Here is a 23,301-nt window from a genome sequence, read left to right as displayed (position 1 = left end):
CTGCCGGGACCACGAGAGCGCTCTAGACATAGAACATTGGTGTGATGTTCAGAATCAACGTACATCCAGTATTTTTCAATATGACCGTATTACAAATCAACCCCTACTATACTGTCCTCAGTCTCTGATGTTATAGGAAGGCAAAAATAGTTTTCTTTTCTGCTACAGAACTTCTGATGTGTACTAGGCAGCAGGATCCCGTTGACCTCAATAGAAGGCTGCTGCAAGTTGGATCTGCTCGGAATTAACATTGAGCCGTGTGTCTGTAGTCGCATGGGCCCTAAAGCAGATTTCACATTGGTGTCAGGGATTTTTGTTTTTTTTCTAGTCCTTCATAGGAGCAGCAAATAAAAATAAAGTGCCTGATCCATCACATGATGGACAACAGTGGTGCCTGAGACACCGCACTGACAAACAGTGGGATCCGTTGTGTTCCTCTTATGGTGTCTGATGCAAAACAGAGCTCCATTCGGCAATACGCTTTATCAATCGAGCCTCGAAGGCAGAAGCCAACACACCCTTAGGCTATGTTCACACGGTGGAATTCTGCGGGAATATTTTGCTCGGAATTTCCGCTGCAGCAGGTTTTAATGGGATTGGTTACTTGGTCTCACTAGGATTCTGCTGCACTGTGCACATATCAGAATTTCCACGGCGGATGTTTCTTATTCCGGTGTCAGCAGAAAGAATTGCATTGCCATTGGGGCATTTATAGAGCCCAGGCGGACATTCTGCACGTTTTCGGCAGTCTGAACATGGCCTTAGGCTGCTTTTACAGTAGTATAATACTGACAGCTGTCACTTAAAGGGGTACTCCATGGAAAACTTTTTTTCTTCTTAAATCAACTGGTGCCAGAAAGTTAAACATATTTGTAAATTACTTCTATTAAAAATATCTTAATCCCTCCAGTACTTATTAGATTCTGAATACTACACAGGAAATGGTTTTCTTTTTGGAACACAGAGCTCTCTGCTGACATCATGACCACAGTGCTCTCTGCTGACATCTCTGTCCATTTTAGGAACTGTCCAGAGCAGCATATGTTTGCTATGGGGATTTTCTCCTACTCTGGGTAGTTCTTAAAATGGACAGAGATGTCAGCAGAGAGCACTGTGCTCGTGATGTCAGCAGAGAGCTCTGTGTTCCAAAAAGAAAACCATTTCCTCTGTAGTATTAGCAGCTAATAAGTACTGGAAGGATTCATATTTTTTTTAATAGAAGTAATTTACAAATCTGTTTAACTTTCTGGCACCAGTTGATTTAAAAAAAAAAAAAAAAAAAAAAAGTTTACCACCAGAGTACCCCTTTAAGAGCTTTAGAACTGTGCTTGGGCCAGGACCTGCAGCCATAGTACTGATTACAAAAATACATGTGTTACCCTTGTGCGAAACTGGTGCATTCACACCACAATTTGAGTGTCCGCTGCACAGATACAATTTCAGAAGCTCAAATTGGCTGAAATCGTATCTGTGCAGGGACGTGTATGGGCCCATTAACTATTATAGGGGCTGCGGACCCCATGGAAGTCGGCTGGTGACTACGATCTGGTCCTTTTCTCAGCATGTCAGATTTTTGACCCGGACTATCGTGGCAGATCACGATCATTGGCTTCTGTAGGTGCCTTATTACAGCTTCATACTGAGTATACCAAGCCATAGTATCGCTGTGTGCATGATTTACAATCCACGTCTGCATCCATTGATCTGTTTACTATGACCAGACCTTCTTTATGAGCCGGACATCAGAGAATTACCGGCATTCATCAAAGCAATAAAGCTTCATTGACGTCCGAGAAAACACCCTGGAAGAGAAAGTGATCGTTGTGAGGACAGATAAATGGAGATTGGCTCTGGGAGCAAGAAATATAAATGGTGTAATTCTTAGATGGTGTAAACTTAGACTAGACAGTCTACTAATGTGCCATATTTATAATGGTGGTTCATTGGCACATCTATAGAACGGTCTTAGGCCTGAATCTCCAAACTATGTCCCCCCCCCCCCCATCTGTTGCACAACTACAACTCCCAGCATGCCCGGACAGCCTTCGGTTGTCCGGGAATGCTGGGAGTTGTAGTTGTGCCACAGCTATAGGCCCTGGGGTTCTAACAACCCATCCCCGAACACCTATTATAAATCCCGTACGTTAAATGACATAAGTGTGAAAAAAACAAAACATAAATTACCCCAGACTTATTATTTTTATTTTTTTTATAACATCCCAGAAAAAAAGTAAAAAGCGATTTTAGAAAGTCAGATCAATATCACAATGGTAACGATACGAACATATTATGGCCCTCATACAGCCTGGTATACGATATATAAATAAATATATATATAATTTTATTTATTTATTTTTATTAGTAAAATATGACGGAAATTATACAAATCTGGTATTGCTGTAATGAGGCCGACCTAAAGTATAAAAAATAACATGTTGGCTCAACCACAAGGTAAATGGTGTAAAAAATAAAATAAATAAAATAAAAAAAAACACCAAATTTGCAAAATTATCTTTTTTTTATTTTATTTCAATTTTCACCTCACCCAAATATATATATATATATATATATATATATATATATATATATATATATATATATATGTATGTGTATATATATATATATATATATGTATGTGTATATATATATATATATATATATATATATATATATATATATATATTTATTATATAATAAAAAAAAAGTTTATTTTATTTTATTTTTATTATTTAATTATTATATATATTTTCATTATTATTATTATTATTTTTATATTTTTATTATTTTCAGAGCATATGTTATGGAAAAATAAAAGGGGTCATTACAAAGTACAATCAGTCCTGCAAAAAACAAGCCCTCATATGGGTCTGTAGACGGGGAAAAATATGTTATGGCTATTATGGGATGAGGAGGAAAAAGTAGATTGAGCTCCCGTTTTAGTCCCTTGGGCAAGTAGTGTTTTTGTATTTCAATTTCCAAAACCCTGCAACCGGAGAGAGGTTGTGGTGCTGTTTTGGGGGGGGGGGGGGGAGAAAAACAAAATCAGCTGAGTTTCTCTAATCCTAGATGTTCACATGTACAGGATCTGCCGCAATGGTCAGTGGGTAGCAAATTCAGCAGCAGAAAATATGCAGCGGATCCTGTACGTGTGAACAGGCAGACTACTATTGTTCATGAGAGATCCCACACTTTTCGGCCCATAATTCCAGTGGTCACTATTATGTCCGAGGCAATGTTTGACGCTCCAAAGCAAGATCTATTGTTCTATCCCCGGCTTCTATGGTGTCATTTGTAAGGGTGAAGTCTTATGCAGCAAAGGAGCCTTTGGGCCACTTCAGTCATCACGGTCCTGTGTGACTGCTCCCGGTGCACCACTATCACGTTGTCACTTTGGGTCATCTGAAGAAGTGAACAAAAACCCGTACTGAGAATTCTGTGTGTATCCGCTAGAGATGAGCAAACTTACAGTAAATTCGATTCGTCACAAACTTCTCTGCTCGGCAGTTGATGACTTATCCTGCATAAATTAGTTCAGCTTTCCGGTGCTCCGGTGGGCTGGAAAAGGTGGATACAGTCCTAGGAAAGAGTCTCCTAAGACTGTATCCACCTTTTCCAGCCCACGGGAGCACCTGAAAGCTGAACTAATTTATTCAGGATAGGTCATCAACTGCCGAGCTGAGAAGTTCGTGACGAATCGAATTTACTGTTCGCTCATCTCTACTATCCGCGATTGACAACATCCCTCGAGTTTAGTCATCCCCATAGAAATAGAGGATGTTTTTACTGTAGGAAATCATGATTAAGAATAACCGTGCTTTTAGGTCCTCTCCATAGAAGTTGAGATAGATATAGATATATATATATATATATATATATATATATATATATATATATATATATATATATATTTTAGTTCTAAACCTTCAATCCAGATATAAGGTCTTATTAAAGTGCCCAAGACACGTGTAGAGGGGAGCCGGAGAGAAGAAATGTTGGTCTATCAAGCATTGGGCCGACCGCTATTGAAGGTTTATGTTAAAGTGGTACTATGGGGACATAAAACCTATCCCATTTCCAAGGATGGGTGATTAGCCGGCCCCTGTACAAGAGATCGTGGGGGTCCCATTAGTGGGATCCTCTGCAATCAGAAGTGCTTCCCTTATCCTGTGGATAGAAGTGTCCTTTTTCCTGAAGTCCGCTTTAAAGAGTAACTATAAAGTTGTAGCAGGATACACGTTTAAAATCAAGGGAAACTCTGTAGCCCGCTGCTAAAGTGAGTGACCTACGGATTTGCCCAAAGTCCCACGGACTTGCGTAGGACTACCGTATTTTTCGCCCTATCGGACGCACCGGCGTATAAGACGCACCCAATTTATAGGTGCAAAATATAAAAAAATTTAAGATTTTGAACCCAATAGTTGTCTTCAACCTGCGCACCTCCAGATGTCGCAAAACTACAACTCCCAGCATGCCCGGACAGCCGTTGGCTGTCCGGGCATGCAGGGAGTTGTAGTTTTGCATCATCTGGAGGTCCGCAGATTGAAGACCACTGGATAGGAGGTAATACTCACGTGTCCCCGCCGCTCCGGACCCGTCACCGCTGCCCTGGATGTCGCTCCATCGCTGTCGCCGTGTCCCCGTTGCTCCGGAACGTCTCTGCTGCTGGCCGGGTATCCTCGCTCTCCGTCGCTGACATCACGTCGTTACGCACGCCGACGCACGTACGCGACGATGTGATGACGAGGAAGGAGAGCGCCGGCCATACAGGGGATCCCTGAACGGAGAAGACACCGAGGAGGCAGGTAAGGTCCCTCCCGGTGTCCTGTAAGCACTAACCCGGCTATTCAGTCGGGCTGTTCGGGACCGCCACGGTGAAATCGCGGCGGTCCTGAACAGCCCGACTGGACAGCTGGGTTAGTGTCACTTTCCCTTCATACGCGGCGGTCAGCTTTGATTGCCGCGTCTGAAGGGTTAATACAGGGCATCACCGCGATCGGTGATGTCCTGTATTAGCCGCGGGTCCCGGCCGTTGATGGCCGCAGGGACCGCCACGATAGGGGTGTATTCGCCGTATAAGACGCACCGACTTTTCCCCCCAGTTTTGAGGAAGAGAAAGTGCGTCTTATACGGCGAAAAATACGGTAATCACATTTCCGTAGACCAATTGCTTTCAGAGGTTTACACCTCTTAAGTTACCCTTTGACTCATGACACCTGGTTTATGTGATATTCTCCATGTGCTGTTGATCTTTCACGCAGAATCCACACCAAACATTCACTACTGAACCACGCGTATGGGTACTTGCGCCTTCCTCAGGTCCAAAAACTGACACTAAAAACTGAAGTTTTTAGTGTCCTAACTCTGCTCCCTGCGCTGTTGTGGCACCTGAGGAAGAAGGTGTAGGGAAGTGCTGAAACGCTTTGTCCAGTAGTGAATATTTGGGGAATAAATTGTCCTGTGCGTCTGTGGTAAGAAACATTCCTGTGTGCACACAAGGCCTCAGAATTCTGCTTGAAAATAATAGTGCAGCAGCCTCCTGTGGGATTCTGCTTCACAGAGTACACTGCAGAGTTTCCGCAGCTGAAATTCCAGATTTGTGGTATTGCAGCTTAGTTCCATTGAAATGAAGTCGGGATGTAATACCACACACAGCCTGTGGACAGGGGTAGCACTGTTTTGTTGGAGTAAATGAGCTCCGTTTTTCTATTCCTGGATAACCCTTCTAATTTCCATGCAATCCGTTTACAGCAGAATTCTATTGATCCCAATGGGATTCTGCTTCTCAGTGCACACTACAGAAGCTCTGCAGAGGAACTTCCAAGAACGTTCCGGATTTCTCTAAATGTTTGTTCTTTGAGTTTGGTGCCGAATAGTGGCGCTGATCCACTGAAATTCTTTAGTGCGCATGAGCCCGAAGGTTAGCATTGAGTATCACGGACATACTTTAGACATTTATGAAATCCTGCGTAGAGGAAGAGGGGTGCAGTTGCCCATAGCAGCCATATTGCTGATTTTACTTTTCCAAAGGCCTTTATAAAAATAACAGCAGCAATCCGGTTGCTATGGGCAACTGCACCACTCTTCCTCTACAGAGGTTTGGATAAATTCCCCCCCATATTTTTGCATTATTTTTGACCGCACATACTCCCCCTCTTCCCTGCCTGGTGTCTGAAGTATGTGCAGTTGGTCATAAAGTGGCAGATGAGCGGTAGTCTTGGTTTTAAGTATGGGACATGACGGACAGAAATAGTTTTGGTTCAGCTTTTTTTGTATGCACAGAAGAGATTGAATAGATAGAAGCTGACTAATGCAAATAATATATATATATATATTTAACCCTGTCCTGGATATGTCAGTAACGCGGCCGTGCAGCGATTTGCTTCTGTAGCCGGGGCTAAAGTCTCCGTTTTGATGTCCTCTGAGTTCAGCGAACTCGGCTCCAGATAAACAAAGGTCTGTGCCCCCGATAGCACAGTGATGAATCGCTCAGGTATGTGCCAGGGTGTGACGTGATTCATCAGAAACTGAATGATCTTTCCCTCAGTCACTCAGGATCCTGTTGGAACTGGCAGATCTGTTCTGTTTATCATGCCCACGCACAGCAGCCAAGATGGCAAGAATTATTTCTGTTCTATGTTGGAGACTATGGCCAGATCATAGGAAGGCACATGGTAGTTTTACATCTACTTTTGAGAATACTTTTCTCAGTCGGTACCATTGGGGGACACGGAAACCGTGGGTATATACCCTTGCCACTAGGAGGTGCTGACACTAGGCATACAAAGAAAAGTCAGCCCCTCCTGGCAGGATATACCCCACTTTTTCATTCCTATTTTAGGGTGCACCACATTTGCAGAGTCTTGTGCATATTTGATGCACAGGATTTAAAGCTGTGTTCAGTCATTTAGTTTACATTGAACTCTGTAGCTTCCAATCCTGCGCATCAAATATGCACAGAATACTGCATACACCCTTGGTGCTCGTTCAGGCAGGTGGAATTTATTGCGAATTCGCAGTGGGTTTCCCACTGCAAGTTTGAATGGGGGGGGGGGGGGGCTCCTAGCTCTCCGAAGAAAATTTTCCACTGCCAAAAATCTGCAGCGGAGATCCTGCTCCCATTCAAACTCTCAGTGGGAAACACTGTGCGATCTTGTAATATGAATCCGCCTGTGTGAACGAACCCTTATACTGGATGTTGATACAACATTGTTCTTTAGAAAATGTGCAATGAAAATCGTAACTGCAAATGTGGAATATGGAATTTGTGGCTTCAGTAATCTCTAGGACCCCCTACTAATCTGATTGACTGCTAATCCTGACAGCCATCAATTTAAGAAAACAGAATAATAAAAATAAAAAAAATCATTCTCTACAGAATCCTGAATGTGTGAACTTGGCCCTATGAAGAACAATTTTGCCTTATTCAGTATAAGAAGTAATTCACACTAAACGAATGTGTGCGTTTTCAGAAAATGCTTTAGTAGTTTCAACTTCTTGTGACAAAATCGGAGAAATCTCCACTTTTTTTGAAAATACAAAGGTATAAAAGTTACTTCACCCACAGCGCTCACTAATAAATAGAGATGAGCGAACTTACAGTAAATTCGATTCGTCACGAACTTCTCGGCTCGGCAGTTGACGACTTTTCCTGCATAAATTAGTTCAGCTTTCCGGTGCTCCGGTGGGCTGGAAAAGGTGGATACAGTCTTAGGAGACTCTTTCCTAGGACTGTATCCACCTTTTCCAGCCCACCGGAGCACCTGAAGGCTGAACTAATTTACGCAGGAAAAGTCATCAACTGCCGAGCCGAGAAGTTTGTGACGAATCGAATTTACTGTAAGTTTGCTCATCTCTACTAATAAACGTCCAACAGTCCTGATCCAACAGCTGCTAAAACTTCACCCTTCCACGGGCATAACGGAGCTGATCCTCCTTCCTCTCAAGAAGGGGTAGACAGGTGAGTGCTTGCCGGACACTTCCGACGTTTCGAAGGACACGCCCCCTTTCTCAAGTGACCCTATCGTGCACCCATCACATAGCATTCATCTCTCGTGAGAGCTCACTTCTGAAATGAGAGATTTCATATTAAAACAAAGGCACATACATGCTTCATAATTAAATAATTCCATTACAGCAATATTTAGTCAGATATTAATCACGACTCACAGAAAAACTGAAAAATTGCATAATTTGTTGAGCCCATCTGGGCTCAGGGAATTAAGGGTTTCTATCCAATACATTTCTCGTAATAATTTTCTTTACATTTTCTCTTCCGAGTCACCTTCTATCTCTTCTATAACCAACCAGCGTAATTCACTTACTTGATGACCAAACTCACAGAAATGCTTTGGTACTCCTGTTTCTCCAAATTTAGTAGATAGTCAGATAGAAACAGGGAATACATTTGGAGAAACAGGAGTAGCAAAGCATTTCTGTGAGTTTGGTCATCAAGTAAGTGAATTACGCTGGTTGGTTATAGAAGAGATAGAAGGCGACTCGGAAGAGAAAATTTTAAGAAAATTATTACGAGAAATGTATTGGATAGAAACCCTTAATTCCCCGAGCCCGGATGGGCTCAACGAATTATGCAATTTTTCAGTTTGAAAAATATTGCTGTAATGGAATTATTTAATTATGAAGCATGTATGTGCCTTTGTTTTAATATGAAATCTCTCACGAGAGATGAATGCTATGTGATGGGTGCACGATAGGGTCACTTGAGAAAGGGGGCGCGTCCTCCGAAACGTCGGAAGTGTCCGGCAAACACTCGCCTTTTATAACTTTTGTAACTTTTATACCTTTTGTATTTTCAAATAAAGTGGAGATTTCTCCGATTTTTGTAACAAGAAGTTGAAACTACTAAAGCATTTTCTGAAAACGCATACATTCGTTTAGTGTGAATGACTTCTTATACTGAATATTGCTTGAGACAGAATGGAGCCTCCATTCACTCACACATACTACCCCAGTGCTAAAAATAAGGTTTATCACTCTATGTATGAACAATATTCCCTTGTCTGATTATCACAATTGATTTCACTAATTACTTGAACAATTTTCACTATTTTAGTGGGGGAAGAGCTTTTATTTAAAAATACCAAACTTAATAAAGGATTCCTCCAGTTATGGTTCCATCAGGCAGTTCCACCAATTGGGGGTCTGACCACTGACTATCTCTAGCAGTACCATAGAGTTCACATGGAGGGGCAGTGCACATGTTTGTGGCTTTATTAAACACAGGTGCTCTGGACCCCCCATTCTTATGATTGGTGGTGTTTGGTCTGATCAGACACATATCGCCTATCCTTAGAGGATAAAGTGTAGTCTTTGGAACCCCCCTTTTAATGTAGCCATCATAAGACTCTCTCCTTTCTAGGTTTGTCTTCCTTAGCGATTACCTGGACAAACAGTAACTGCATTCAGAGACCGGGATGTTTGCTGAAAGTGTTTCCATTTGTTTTCCAGGCACGGATAGCCTTTCTACAAGGTGAAAGAAAAGGTCAAGAAAACTTAAAGAAGGATCTAGTAAGAAGAATAAAAATGTTAGAATATGCTTTGAAACAAGAGCGGTAAGTAGCTGTTAGATTTGTTACTGTATGTCTTATTGAGATAATATCCCAGGACACAGATCCCCTTAAATTAACTCCCTTTAAAACGTAACTTTTAGTAGTATCACTATTAAAATGTATGTAATTCGAAGTTAAAATACATGTATCAATGCACTAAATGACTGAAGGTCATGGGAAACCACAAAACATTGATACAGGAAATTGTGACATTAAACAGTACCTCTCATGATCTTGTTAAATGTTATAATCCTCCCAGTTCACTGCCCCATCATGATAAAACACCCCCTGCCTTTATTTTTATTTGTTTGTTTTGTACCTTGATATTGTTCTGTATTTTGTGCTCAGTCTGTCAGAAGTACAGACTGGGAAGGGGCATTACCCAGCAGGTGTGACATCATCTGAAGCCATACAGGGGAGAACTTCCTCCCTCACTCTGCTACACACAGCCCAGAGCAGTTCAATGTGAGATGAGCTATGATTGGATAAGGCTGCACACACCCTCAGCATTTCCTGATTTTGTACTTCTGCCAGGCCAGCAGGAGTCCAAAGTCTGTGCAAGAGATAGGGGGAAATGTGCTCTTGACAAGTAGGGAGACACCAAGTGGCAGCTTTTTTTAAACCCAAAACATAGAAAACTTAATTTATTATTATTATTTTTAAACAAAGTACATCAACTTGTCCTGCAAAAAACGAACCCTTATCTGGCTAGGTTAAATAAGAAATAAAATAGAGTACCTATCATGATCTAAACCCTCCCTAATCCTCCCCCCCCCCCCCAATCTGTCCCTGACTCTCACTGATACTATCCCTGTGTTTCTTTTCATTCAAAACCCCCTCCTACTACCTGATTTGTCATCTTGGCTGCTCATTCAGTCGTCCTAGTGGAAGGGGGCGTGGCCCTGCATAGAGGCTGTAAACACAGCAGCCGGCAGCTCTGACTCTTCTCCTCTCTGTTTACAACTGCATGCGCAGAGAGAAGAAAGATCGGAGCTCAGATAGTAAAATGAATGAGGGCATGCAGTAAAGCAGAGTCAGAAGTATGCCCTGCTGTGCTATGAGCACAGTGCTGGCTCCTGCCTGTCTGACAGGCAGGGAGCAGTGCTGAGCTTGTCTGTGTCCCGGCTGCAGTCTGAGATTTAGGACACCAGCATGAGTCGGAAATCCATAAAAAGGGCTTGCTGCCAGGACTGGTAGGGAGACCTCTAGTGGTCATTTTTTCAAAGTAGAAAATTAAATAGAAAGAAGCGCATTTTTTTTTAATAACATGCTATTGGAAAGTTATTCTGCATACATTTATCTATAATATATATATATATTTTTTTTTTGATTTTATTTTTTTTTTTGATGAAAGGTACCCTTTAAAACTTTTGAATGACAGTGATGAGAGACTTTTTCCCAAAAACTGAGTTATGTGCCAAGGAGATAAACAATAGGTCATTTTCGATGACTGATTCATTCAATAATTTAATGGTCCACAAAGCCCAGCAATGTTATCTCACTGAGCAATATCAATCTGGAATTGGGTTCCTTTTCCCTTGTGCTGTTGGGTATACGTAAGGAAGTGTTCAATTTGTTTAGTGCATGATATCTTATAAATAATTTAATATTATTATTTACAAAAACCTTTTTAAAGCTAGAATTAAAACATGCCAATATAGTATATCAGGATTGATACAACAAAGTAGGCCACCTGTGTCAGCCAGACTGCAAACATTAGTTAGGTTCGGGTTGTTTACAGAGATATTTTATATTGAATGTGGTAAATTTTTAGCAAATATGAAATTGGCAGAAAGTGTATTTGCTCCAGAAATTTAGTTAGTCTTTTATTTAATTTTAACTTAATGTTTGTTGTAGGGCAAAGTATCATAAATTAAAATACGGAACAGAATTAAATCAAGGAGAGATGAAGATGCCTGCAATGGAATCGGGTAAGCCCATGGTTTTTCTATTATGTCTGTTGTGTTTTTTTTTGCTTTTATGGGGTTGTGCCCAAAAGTTAAACTAATTGTAGTAAATGTCATAAGACAAAAATTGCCTCTGTGGTCACGAGCCATACATGCTGGTATCACTGTAAAATAGATCTTGATAGGAGAGCAGATTATCTACCGATCTCTAGATACAGCGCGTCTAGCTCCCTGGCTGCCCAGTCTCCAACTAGTTGCAGGAGTCAGTCTCGTTGTAAGACTATAGGGCCATTCTCCTGAAACTGGACGACAATTGTGGCCAGCCGGGGAGAAAAGCTTTACCTGGCTTGATCTAGAGATCGGTAGTTAATCGGAACAATCCAACACTGTTAAAACTGTTCACAAAGTTTGGTATAATGACATTGCCAACCCATTTAAGATTCTTTAACTTTTTTTTAACCCCTTAACGACCAAGGACGTATATTTTCGTCCTTGGCCAGCTCCCGCGATATAACGCGGGTTCGTGCGGTGACCCCGTGTCATATCGGGTCGGTCCCAACATGTAACTGAAGCCGGGGCTTATAGTGCGCGGCAGCGCCGCGTCTAAAATGAAAGTGAAAGATTCTCGGCTGCTCAGTGGGGCTGATCGATACCATCGCAGTGAAAATGCAGTGTCCCGATCAGCTGGGACACGAGCGGAGGTCCTCTTACCTTCCTCCGGCATGTCCTGAGATGCAGGCTTGAGCAATCGACCGCCGATAACGCTGATCAATGCAAAGCTATGGCTTTGCAGTGAACAGTGTATAAGATCAGTGTATGTAATGATATAGCCCCCTATGGGAGCTATAACATTGTAAAAAAAAGTATAAAAAAAAGTTAATAAATGTAATTTAACCCTTTCCCTAATAAGTCTAAATCACCCCCCTTTTCGTATAAAAAAAAAAAAAATTATGATGTTACTGCAAAGAAGAATTGGTGGCGCAAAAAATAAGCCATCATATGGATTTTTAGGTGCAACATTGAAAGGGTTATGATTTTTAAAAGGTGAGGAAAAACAAAAGTGCAAAAACTGAAAAACCCATGGTCCTTAAAGGGGTATTCCAGGCAAAAACTTTTTTATATATATCAACTGGCTCCAGAAAGTTAAACAGATTTGTAAATTACTTCTATTAAAAAATCTTAATCCTTCCAATAGTTATTAGCTTCTGAAGTTTTCTGTCTAACTGCCCAATGATGATGTCACGTCCCGGGAGCTGTGCATGATGGGAATGGGAAAATTTCCCCATAGGAACTGCACAGCTCCCGGGACGTGAGTCATCATTGAGCAGTTAGACAGAAAACAACAACTCAACTTCAGAAACTAATAACTATTGGAAGGATTAAGATTTTTTAATAGAAGTAATTTACATATCTGTTTAACTTTCCGGAGCCAGTTGATATATAAAAAAAAAAGTTTTTGTCTGGAAAACCCCTTTAAGGGTTTAAAGTCCCCGTATGAACCCTTTATACATGTGGTTAAGCGATGCTAAAATAAAGAATGAATATCCACTACCCTCATTCCTCACAGCTGCCGTTTCAATGGTTCCTGGTCATCTTTTGGCCTGCCACACAGAACAGACATATCTAAAGTTTTGATCAGTCAGTGGCTCCATATTGAGACCTACCTATCAGGAGAACGAACTGGGAGAAGCACATGGTAGAGAGCTTCCCTTCCCGACTTGCAGATATCTCTCTACAGCTTCTCTGAACAGCCCCATACACTTATAAATGGGAGCCACAGGAGAGCTGTGAAATGGGCTACCCCCTTGCAGCTCAAAGAGGTGGGTGCCGATTGTGGTGGGACCCCCGCGGTCAGACATCTTAGGGGATAAGATGTCTTAGGGCTGGAGTACCCCTTTAACTTATTATTTCTCCGAGCTCTCCTGCAGACAAGGAGGAGTTTGTTTGCTATGCTTATTTTTTTTTTTCCGAAGCAAGAACATCTTCCATCTTTTGTTACCTATACACCTCTGCAGAAGGCTTATGTCATGCAGTTTTTTTGTTTTCTGCAGACAGTTGAGGTGTGCATTTCTTTCTTTGTAATAGACAGCTTTCAAAAGCCTACACATATCCTACCCTATGTATGGAGCAGAAGTAGTGTAACAGCAGAGCCTTATGTGTTGATGATATAGAATTCTCTGTCCCCCCCCCCCCCCAATGTGGAACTGACCATCCCTTACATTCCAGGCATTGCTCACAGAAGCATGCCTTAGTCACGTGACATGTGCTACTTTTGATTTGAGTCTTGGTGACTGTTTTAGCAGGCAACAGGTTTCAGTGTCTTGTAGCAGTTGTATGGTGTCCATTAATAACGTGGCTTACTGGCTATATTTATGATGTAGGTTTTATGGGTACGTTCATACGTCCATATTTTTCTGCTGCAGGTTTTATTATTGACTTACTCTGCTGCAAAATATGCCTGAACAATACAGTATTTGAGGGGAGCAGCCACTGGTTGGGAGCTGCTTGTGTGTCTGTGTTATTAGTCAGATACACAAGCTTGAGAGATGTATCTAATAGTGTCTGATTAACAAAACTAAGCTTTCTTCTTTTTGGGAAGGATACTTGGGTATTATCATTTGCACACCAGTGGCATTTTACTGGGCACTGTCAGATCCAAAATCTTTTTATATGTTGCACATCTTGGTAAAACATTAACCTTTCTAATATGTCATAAGAAAATGTAATTTCCTTTTTATGGAAATCATGGCTCATAAAATCATGGCTTTGTCCAAGTTGAAGCACAGACATGGACAAAGTTCAGTAAGTGAGGGTGGGCAAGCACTCCTCTGTGCTCTCTCCTGTCTGATAGGACTCCTCTGTGCTCTCTCCTGTCTGAAAGGACTCCTCTGTGCTCTCTCCTGTCTGAAAGGACTCCTCTGTGCTCTCTCCTGTCTGAAAGGACTCCTCTGTGCTCTCTCCTGTCTGATAGGACTCCTCTGTGCTCTCTCCTGTCTGATAGGACTCCTCTGTGCTCTCTCCTGCCTGATAGCACTCCTCTGTGCTCTCTCCTGCCTGGTAGCACTCCTCTGTGCTCTCTCCTGCCTGATAGAACTCCTCTGTGCTCTCTCCTGCCTGATAGCACTCCTCTGTGCTCTCTCCTGCCTGGTAGGACTCCTCTGTGCTCTCTCCTGTCCTATCAGTGCTCGCCCACCCTCACTTAATGGACTGTGTCCATGCCTATGCTTCATCTTGGACAAAGTTATGATTTTATAATCCATGATTTCTATAAGAAAATAAATTTTTCTTATAATGTATATTAGAAAGGATAATGTTTTGCCAAGATGTACAACATATAAAAAGTTTTTGAATCTGACAGTGCCCGTTTAAAACATAATGTAGAGAAATATATGGTGGCGTTGATAGACTAAAAGTAAATTTCTTTACTGAAGATCCTGGGAAAACAGGACAATGGATATTTTTTATTTTATTTTTTGCCTTAAAAAGGAATTGACTTTTCTGCATCATTGGAGAACCATGTGATCAGAATAGTGCCTACATCACATCATTTCAATAATGCCATGTGATAGTGGATTGAAAGTCCTCTTATTTGCCCTTTGCATGCTATTGACAGAATGAGGCACTTTTTGACAGCGTTTTCTATGTGTCTGAAAACCATGCTACAAACCCTGTAAGAGAACCATTTAGGAGGGGAATTTCTTCTCCTTTAAAGAAGCTTAAGGCAAAGTTTGTTGAGGACCATTCCTCAAGATGGGCAATCAGTATCATGTCGGTGGGGGGGGGGGGGGGTGACACCAGGTAATAGATGAAAGAGAGGTATTGGAAGTAGCCCCCCTGTGAAAATGCCATGTCTTCCAATATTAAATATGGGGGTCAGGGAAGTATGTCCTCAGCCCCTATCTTATACGGTTGGATTCTCCATCATACTACCTTTTTAAAAGGATTCCTCACATTACCCCTGTGTATTGATCCCTGCCCGAACTGTATGCACTAGGTAAATTGTACACAATAAGGGGGTCATGTCAGGTACCCCTAGAAAGAGGATTTGATAGAGAAACAAAATATAAGAAAATGATGTGGGTGCCTGGCCCACGATAGAAGATGGAGGAAATTTCCTATTCTTTGGGCATAAAGGTATTATAAGGAAGTGGCCGACATCTAGCTCTCCACCTGTCCATAGCAGGGTATAAAACTACAGACCTGGGGGGCTAGGGTGCGCTTGCATGGGGGACAAGATCTAATTCTGAATGCCAGATGCCATTTCCTACCAAACTCAATGGAATAGAACTCTAACGTTTTGTAAGTAAGGATTCTATTTATTTTTATTTTTTTCCCATTTATTTTTATTTTCTGTGCAGTGAAACTTTGTCTTGTTAATATCTGTTTTTATATGCACTGTGAATATTTCTTTCATCATAAATCATTCATTTATTAAGTCCCGCCTTATGCCTGGTAATATGGACGTACATTGTCCTTGAAGAGAGCTAAGTTATAGTCTTGAATTGACTTACCTGTTCTTTTGATATACTACTGGGGATAGTAGATTATATTTGGGAATTGTAGCATATCCAGATTGGATTGATGTGTGCACTGAAGAGACAAAAAGAAATGAGGATCCTAGTGCATTACCATAAGAATTGCAGGCAAAGTTTCCAATACATATGTGCTCACCAGAGTTGGTTATGCTCCGAGCATAACATCTACAACAGCGTATCAGTGGTGGGTCACCCTGGAGCACCCGAACTTCCAAGGAGGTCGGCTGGCAGTAGTTCAGGGTGGGCCATTTATATGGATACACGGATACACCTTGATAAAATGGGAATGGTTGGTGATATTAACTTCCTGTTTGTGGCACATTAGTATATGTGAAGGGGGAAACTTTTCAAGATGGGTGATGACCATGGTGGCCATTTTGAAGTTGGCCATTTTGAATCCAACTTTTGTTTTTTCAATAGGAAGAGGGTCATGTGACACATCAAACTTATTGGTAATTTCACAAGAAAAACAATGATGTGCTTGGTTTTAATAACCTTTTATTCTTTCATGAGTTATTTACAAGTTTCTGACCACTTATAAAATGTGTTCAATGTGCTGCCCATTGTGTTGGATTGTCAATGCAACCCTCTTCTCCCTCTCTTCACATACTGATAGCAACACCTCAGGAGAAATGCTAGCACAGGCTTCCAGTATCCGTGTACACTGCTATATACTACTATATACACCGCAGGAGAAATGCTAGCACAGGCTTCCAGTATCCGTATATACTACTATATACACCGCAGGAGAAATGCTAGCACAGGCTTCCAGTATCTGTATACACTGCTATATACTACTATATACACCGTAGGAGAAATGCTAGCACAGGCTTCCAGTATCCGTATACACTACTATATACACCTCAGGGGAAATGCTAGCACAGGCTTCCAGTATCCGTATACACTACTATATACTACTATATACACCGCAGGAGAAATGCTAGCACAGGCTTCCAGTATCCGTATACACTGCTATATACTACTATATACACCGCAGGAGAAATGCTAGCACAGGCTTCCAGTATCCGTATACACTGCTATATACTACTATATACACCGCAGGAGAAATGCTAGCACAGGCTTCCAGTATCCGTATACACTGCTATATACTACTATATACACCGCAGGAGAAATGCTAGCACGGGCTTCCAGTATCCGTAGTTTCAGGTGCTGCACATCTCGTATCTTCACAGCATAGACAATTGCCTTCAGATGACCCCAAAGATAAAAGTCTAAGGGGGTCAGATCGGGAGACCTTGGGGGCCATTCAACTGGCCCACGACGACCAATCCACTTTCCAGGAAACTCTTCATCTAGGAATGCTCGAACCTGACACCCATAATGTGGTGGTCACCATCTTGCTGGAAAAACTCAGGGAACGTGCCAGGTCCGAGCATTCCTAGATGAACCGTTTCCTGTAAAGTGGATTTGTCTTCGTGGGCCAGTTGAATGGCCCCCAAGGACTCCTGATCTGTTGGGGGTATGGGGAACGTACCTTTGCTCATTCCGGCCAAAAAATTCAATTTCAACCTCATTGGTCCACAGAACTTGTTTCCAAAATGCATCAGGCTTGTCTATATGTTCATTTGCAAAGTTCAAACGCTGATTTTTGTGGTGAGGAGGTAGAAGAGGTTTTCTTCTGATGACTCTTCCATGAAGTCCATATTGGTACAAGTATCTCTTTATAGTGGAATACACAACTCCAGTGTCTGACTGCACAATCCCTCCAGAAAGATCTGACAAACGTGGGTTTTGAATAGTTTTTCTCACAATCCTGCGAGCTGTTCTGTCTGATATTTTTCTCCGTCTTCCAGATCTTTCTTTAACTTCCACTGTTCCGGATGACTGCCATTTCTTAATTACATTCCGAACAGAGGATATTGACATCTGAAAACGTTTTGCTATCTTCTTATTAGTGATGTCCCGATACCATTTTTTTAAGACAGAGTATGAGTACCGATACTTTAATTCTAGTACTCGCCAATACCAAGTACGAGTACTTTTATTTTAAAGGGAATCTGACACCAGGGTGATCCGGTTTCTGGCGCTGTTTACCGTATGATATGTGGGTTCCTTGTTGTGTACAATGGAGGCGGCTGCTGTAGTATGAGCCAAGATTTCTCTCTTCTCCATTGGGCAGAACAGGGAATTTGCATTGGCGGAGAGACTGATGACCACATGGTGACATCACCTGATCCATGACACTGGCAGGTCTCAGCTTTGCAAAGGGGGCAGTGCATGCTATAAATTCTGCAGGGTGCCCAAACTTTTGCAGATGCCATTTTTTTTGTTCTCTGTTATTTTGAAAGTGTAAATGATGGAAATAAAATCTAACTTTTGTTGACATATTATAAGAATGTCTAATCTGTAATTTGATGCCTTTTGGAGATTTTTCCATCTTTCTTTGGCTTCTTTATGCACATTAATATGAATTTTTACCTGGGGTACCCAAACTTTTGATCCCCACTGTTATTTACAGGTAAAACTCAACTCAATTCAAATCAATCTATGAAACAAAAGAAAGATCCTTCCTTTCTTGAGGACCCTGAAAATGCTGGTCTTACACAGACCTTGTGTTGATTTCAGTGGGTGACTGAATTTCTTTGTTTGCCCAGTGGTGGCGCTGTGGGAGATTTGAGCACTTGTTGCTAGGTGTAGTCCATGATTGTAGCTGATGGCTTTGTGTCCCAGCACTGCGATCAGCTCAATAATGGGGGGGGGGGGGGGTTGGGGGGCTGGTCAAGGCGCTGACTTTATGCTTGTCTTTGAAAGGTATACTAAGTAATATCATGCTGGTGACATCAGTCTTTATTTACTCTTTGCCTCTCAGAAGAAACCAAAGAATCCGAGATTCCCCCAGGGCTTCCGAATAGTCAGCTGACCTGGAAACAAGGCCGGCAGCTGTTAAGACAGTAAGTAAATAAGTAACGACATGCGGTGGGTTCAGTTACAGGCTCATAATACCGTTTTTGATGGGTTTCCAGAGCTGTGGGTTTCAAGTTGCTAAATTCTCATCCAACATTGTACCGTGTTAAATGTATTGAATTAAAGGAGATGGCTCATACTTAAAGTTACAGAAAAACTTATCCGCTGGATACGTTTTTTTTGGGGGTCGAGCCGCTGGCCCCCCAATCCGTGCCAGTATGGAGCACCAGGTCTCCCTGGGAGCCACGCATCACGACCCTGGCCCGAAGCGGGGGCCACCATGCCCCCTCCATATATCTCTATGGGACAGCAGTTCGGCTATCTTCCGGCTCTCCCATAAAAAATTATGGAGGGGGCGTGGTGGCCCCCACTGATGATAGCGGGGTGCTGCATGAAAGATTGCGGGGGACCCCCTGCCATCAGGCATCTTATCTCCTATATTTTGGATAGGGGATAAGATGTCTTAGGGCCGGAGTACCCCTTTAAAAAATGAATTTCCTGCTGACATATTCACTTAATACATTCAGCAGTTTGATTTTCCTTTTTTTCCTTTAGCAAAACTAGAAATCTCTGTGAGACTTATTGTACCTTTTATGGTTTACTACCAGTATAGCAATCTGCAGTGTATTCTAGAACACTGTTGCTTTATTGGTTTTTCAGTCTAGGAAGTTTAGATGGCCACTTTTGTCTCATTTTACATTGCACTTTATTTTCTTGCACTTTACATTCCTTACTTAGCGAACCTGATATTTTTTGGTGATGTATATTGTTCTCATCCAAATATAAAATTGGGTTACCAATGTGTAGTTTTGCCTTTTTATCAGTATTGAGCCAGGACCGGTTTCCGTTCTGGATGCCCACTTTCTCCCATTTTTTTATGTTATACTGGACCTCCATGTTAACAGATCACACAAACCCTGTGTATTCTTACACAACAGTCCCAACATTCTTCTATTTATCTCCCGTTTCATATGTAGATGCTCGAAAGATGAAATAAAGGATGTGGGAATGTACAGAAACACAGAACTTTTCGTAAAGCTAAATGTTTCATTTTAGATACATCTTAGATGAAATTAAATTATAATTATTTTTTTTTGTTTAAGTAGACAAGACCTTTTAAAAACCAGACCGCTCTTGATTTTATCTTTTTTTTGTTCTTGTTTTGTGTAGGTATCTTCAAGAGGTTGGCTATACAGACACAATATTAGATGTTCGGTCACAAAGGGTACGCTCTCTGCTCGGACTTTCAGGTTCTGAGCCAAACGGCTCAGTGGAACCGAAGAACTTAGAACAGATCCTTAATGGTGAAGATGTTTCACTTAAACAAAAGGGACAGGAAAACAAAAGGTAACTTTATGGCAGCGTCCTCCCATTCTAGGTTTGTTCATGTGTTTTTAATCTGAGGTCATCTAAGGTTGCAGAAGACAATCTAATGCCTTTTGACTGACGTGTTACTTATGTTAGGTCCAATAAACTTATAGGACTGGCTTAATCTTTCATATCTAATTATTTTGCTAAAAAGTAACACTTCAGAAAATTTAGGACACACATTCAGGTCATGGAGGCAGCTGTCATGTGACCATTAGTCTGGCAACCAGAAAATTACAATGTGTAGACATTAGGATCAATCTCTCCTTTTGGTACTGATTTCCTGTGAACTACAGGATTACATCATCATCATCCTCCATCAGACCCCTCCTAATCCTACCCATTTTCAGCATACTGGTTTATCTCTTATTTTCCTACCATGTGTAGACATGGGGTGCTGTTAGAGTCTATACAGTGATGAGTTGCAGAGTTGTAACACTACCCTGATCACACTGCAGACAAGAGGTGTTGTGATATAAGTGAGACTAAACAACTAAACTAAGTGACTCCATTGCAAGCAGAGACACAACACAAATGATGGTGTTCAGGTTGGAGAAAGTGGCTCCATGTTTATTGCACCAATAGATATTACATGCAAAGTTTCGGCCTGATGGCCTTTCTCAAGCATGTTTAGGAAGGACAATCAGGCCGAAACGTTGCATGTAATATGGGGCGGCATGATTTGGGGAAAATTTGCGATTATGGAGGTAAATATTGCGATATGCGATATCATAAACAAACAAATGGTAAAATCCCTCCTATTTTATGTCCAATCTCCTCATTTCATAATGCCAGCTTAAAATGGGGGATTGGAGTACTCCAGTGCAGTAAAACGACTCCCCAATCCAAAGGAAAGGGAATAAGTTTTAGATGGCGGGGAGTCCGGTGGCTAGGACCCATCCCCCACCCCCGCAATCTCCTGCACGGTGCACAGACAGTCCCATAGGAAGGGGGGGGTGTAGACCCCACATGAAGCGGTGGCCAAAACACCCCCTCCTTGTAGCTCTGAGATACATGGAGGGGGTTTCTCGGTCACCACTCCGTGTGGGGGTCGGCATGCCCCCCTCCTGTGGACTGCCAGGGTGCCATGCAGGGGATCTGGGGGGGGGGGGGGGGGGGGGGGCGCCAAATCTAAAACTTATCTCCTATGCTTTGGATGGGGGTAAGTTTTACTGCACTGGAGAGTACTCCTTTAAAATGTCCCCTTTCTGACACCTAAAACGTTCTTATTTTTTCCATATACTGGGCTGTAAGGGGGCTTATTTTTGGCGCCGTCATCTGTATATTATTATTTTTTTTTTTTTTTATTGGCATCATTTCTGTTTTTATAGGACTTTTTGATCACTCAGTTTTTCCCTGCTATATGAAGTGACCAAAAATCAGAAATTCTGGGCTTTGTATTTTTTTTATTTTTTTTTACGTTAACGCCAGTTTCACTAATGTTATATTTTAATAGTTCGGACGTTGATGCACGTGGCAATACCATGTATGTTTAGGTTTTATTTTTGTTTTGTTTGAAAAATTATTATTATTATATATGTATTTTCCCATCGGGCAGTGTTTTCACACAGTGTGCTTCCAGTTGTTACAAAACTAAAACTCCCAGCATGCCCAGACAGCTGGAGACACGCATGTAATCTTTTGCCTCTAGACGCTGATCAATGCTGTGCCATAGGAGCCTATAGCACATCATTAATCGGTGTTATCGGCGCTCCATTACTACAGGCTTCTGAGGCCTGCATTATTGGAGCGCTGATTGGACGAGCCCGAGGCAGGTAGGGAATCTCCGCTCGTCCTCTCAGCTGATCGGGACCCACCGGTTTTCCGATCAGCTCCATTGAGTTACCGCCACTTGTTTTAAGCCACTTTCTTCTCCCTGAACACCATTTCTGCTATGTCTCTGCTTGCAATGGAGTATACTTAATCCAGCATTGGCACGCTAGTCAGACACTTGCATATTTGTTGGGACTCTCGAGTGCTGACTACTCTTTGGAATTTGATCTAAAATAGGTATGCACAAGCCATACACAAGAACCGCCATGATTCTCTAATAGCCAATTCTGCGCTATATAAGCAAACAACATCCAGGTTGCTTCTTTAATGAGAATGTATTTTGTACCTAAAAGAATACTTAGCATTCACTACACCTACTTATCCCACAAATGTTATTTTTGGAGTGAGAAGACAGATTTTGCAATTCAAGATGTGAATGACTCCTTGCTATGACCAGTAAGAGACGTTCTACTACGGCAGCCATGATCCAAGCTAGCTCTGACCCAGACCATCATCATTAGGGATTTTCCAGAGGGCGGAAGCTCCCCCTCCCTATAAGATGATCATTGTTCTCACCATGTGATCATACATGGCTTTCAGCGCTTGCATGGAGGGAGGTGACCGCTTCCGTTCTCCATCCTGCGCCCGTGGCTCACAACTCAATCATTTCCAGTGCTGTGGCTCACAGGAGGAAAAGGAGATCAGCGCCCGCGGGTCATATGATTAGTTCCCCAGCGCACTGCAGCTGATAATTCATTTGAGATGGGAGGTGTGGGGTAGGAATATACAGTCAAATACCATGGAACTGCCATAAGTTTGAAAGACTGTTTTTTTGTCATACTGCCCAGCACTAGTATGAGTAGTGCCATGATGGCTATGAGCAGTACTTGAAAGTTGCCCGTTATGATGATATGTAGTGGCTGTCCTAAGTCATTGGACATTGAAAAATTTACGTGGATTGGAGACAAAAAAATTTCACCTTTTCAAGTATCCAGCTTAAATACCTGAAGGCTAAAATCATGTTACATTATACAATATATTTTAATCAATGATGAAATGTAATAATCTGTGTGTGAATCTTTTCCTTGTAGGAACTCAGGGGGTGTTCTGGAAACTTTTAATTTCTTAGAAAGTGCAGAAGACAGCGATGAAGAAGAGGAGGAGGAGGACCTTATGGTAGAGGACACATATCCGAAGGACAAACGATTAAACAAAAAACCTAAAGTA

General features: G+C 41.8%; 1 protein-coding gene across 5 annotated transcripts in view; it reads left to right on the top strand.

The window, feature by feature from the left end:
* Positions 1-23,301, top strand: part of STRN3 (striatin 3) — a 64,501-nt gene that overhangs the window by 6,877 nt on the left and 34,323 nt on the right. For all 5 annotated transcript variants that reach the window (XM_056546028.1, XM_056546027.1, XM_056546030.1 and 2 more), the window contains 5 exons: positions 9,466-9,569; positions 11,424-11,497; positions 18,839-18,920; positions 20,104-20,280; positions 23,166-23,298. In XM_056546028.1, the coding sequence (XP_056402003.1) occupies positions 9,466-9,569; positions 11,424-11,497; positions 18,839-18,920; positions 20,104-20,280; positions 23,166-23,298 (570 nt within the window). The remainder of the gene's footprint in view (positions 1-9,465; positions 9,570-11,423; positions 11,498-18,838; positions 18,921-20,103; positions 20,281-23,165; positions 23,299-23,301) is intronic.

Source organism: Hyla sarda, chromosome 11 (assembly GCF_029499605.1).
Source record: "Hyla sarda isolate aHylSar1 chromosome 11, aHylSar1.hap1, whole genome shotgun sequence".
Taxonomy (NCBI): domain Eukaryota; kingdom Metazoa; phylum Chordata; class Amphibia; order Anura; family Hylidae; genus Hyla; species Hyla sarda.
Note: the sequence above shows the minus strand (reverse complement) of the source record. Positions and strands in the feature narration are given on the sequence as shown.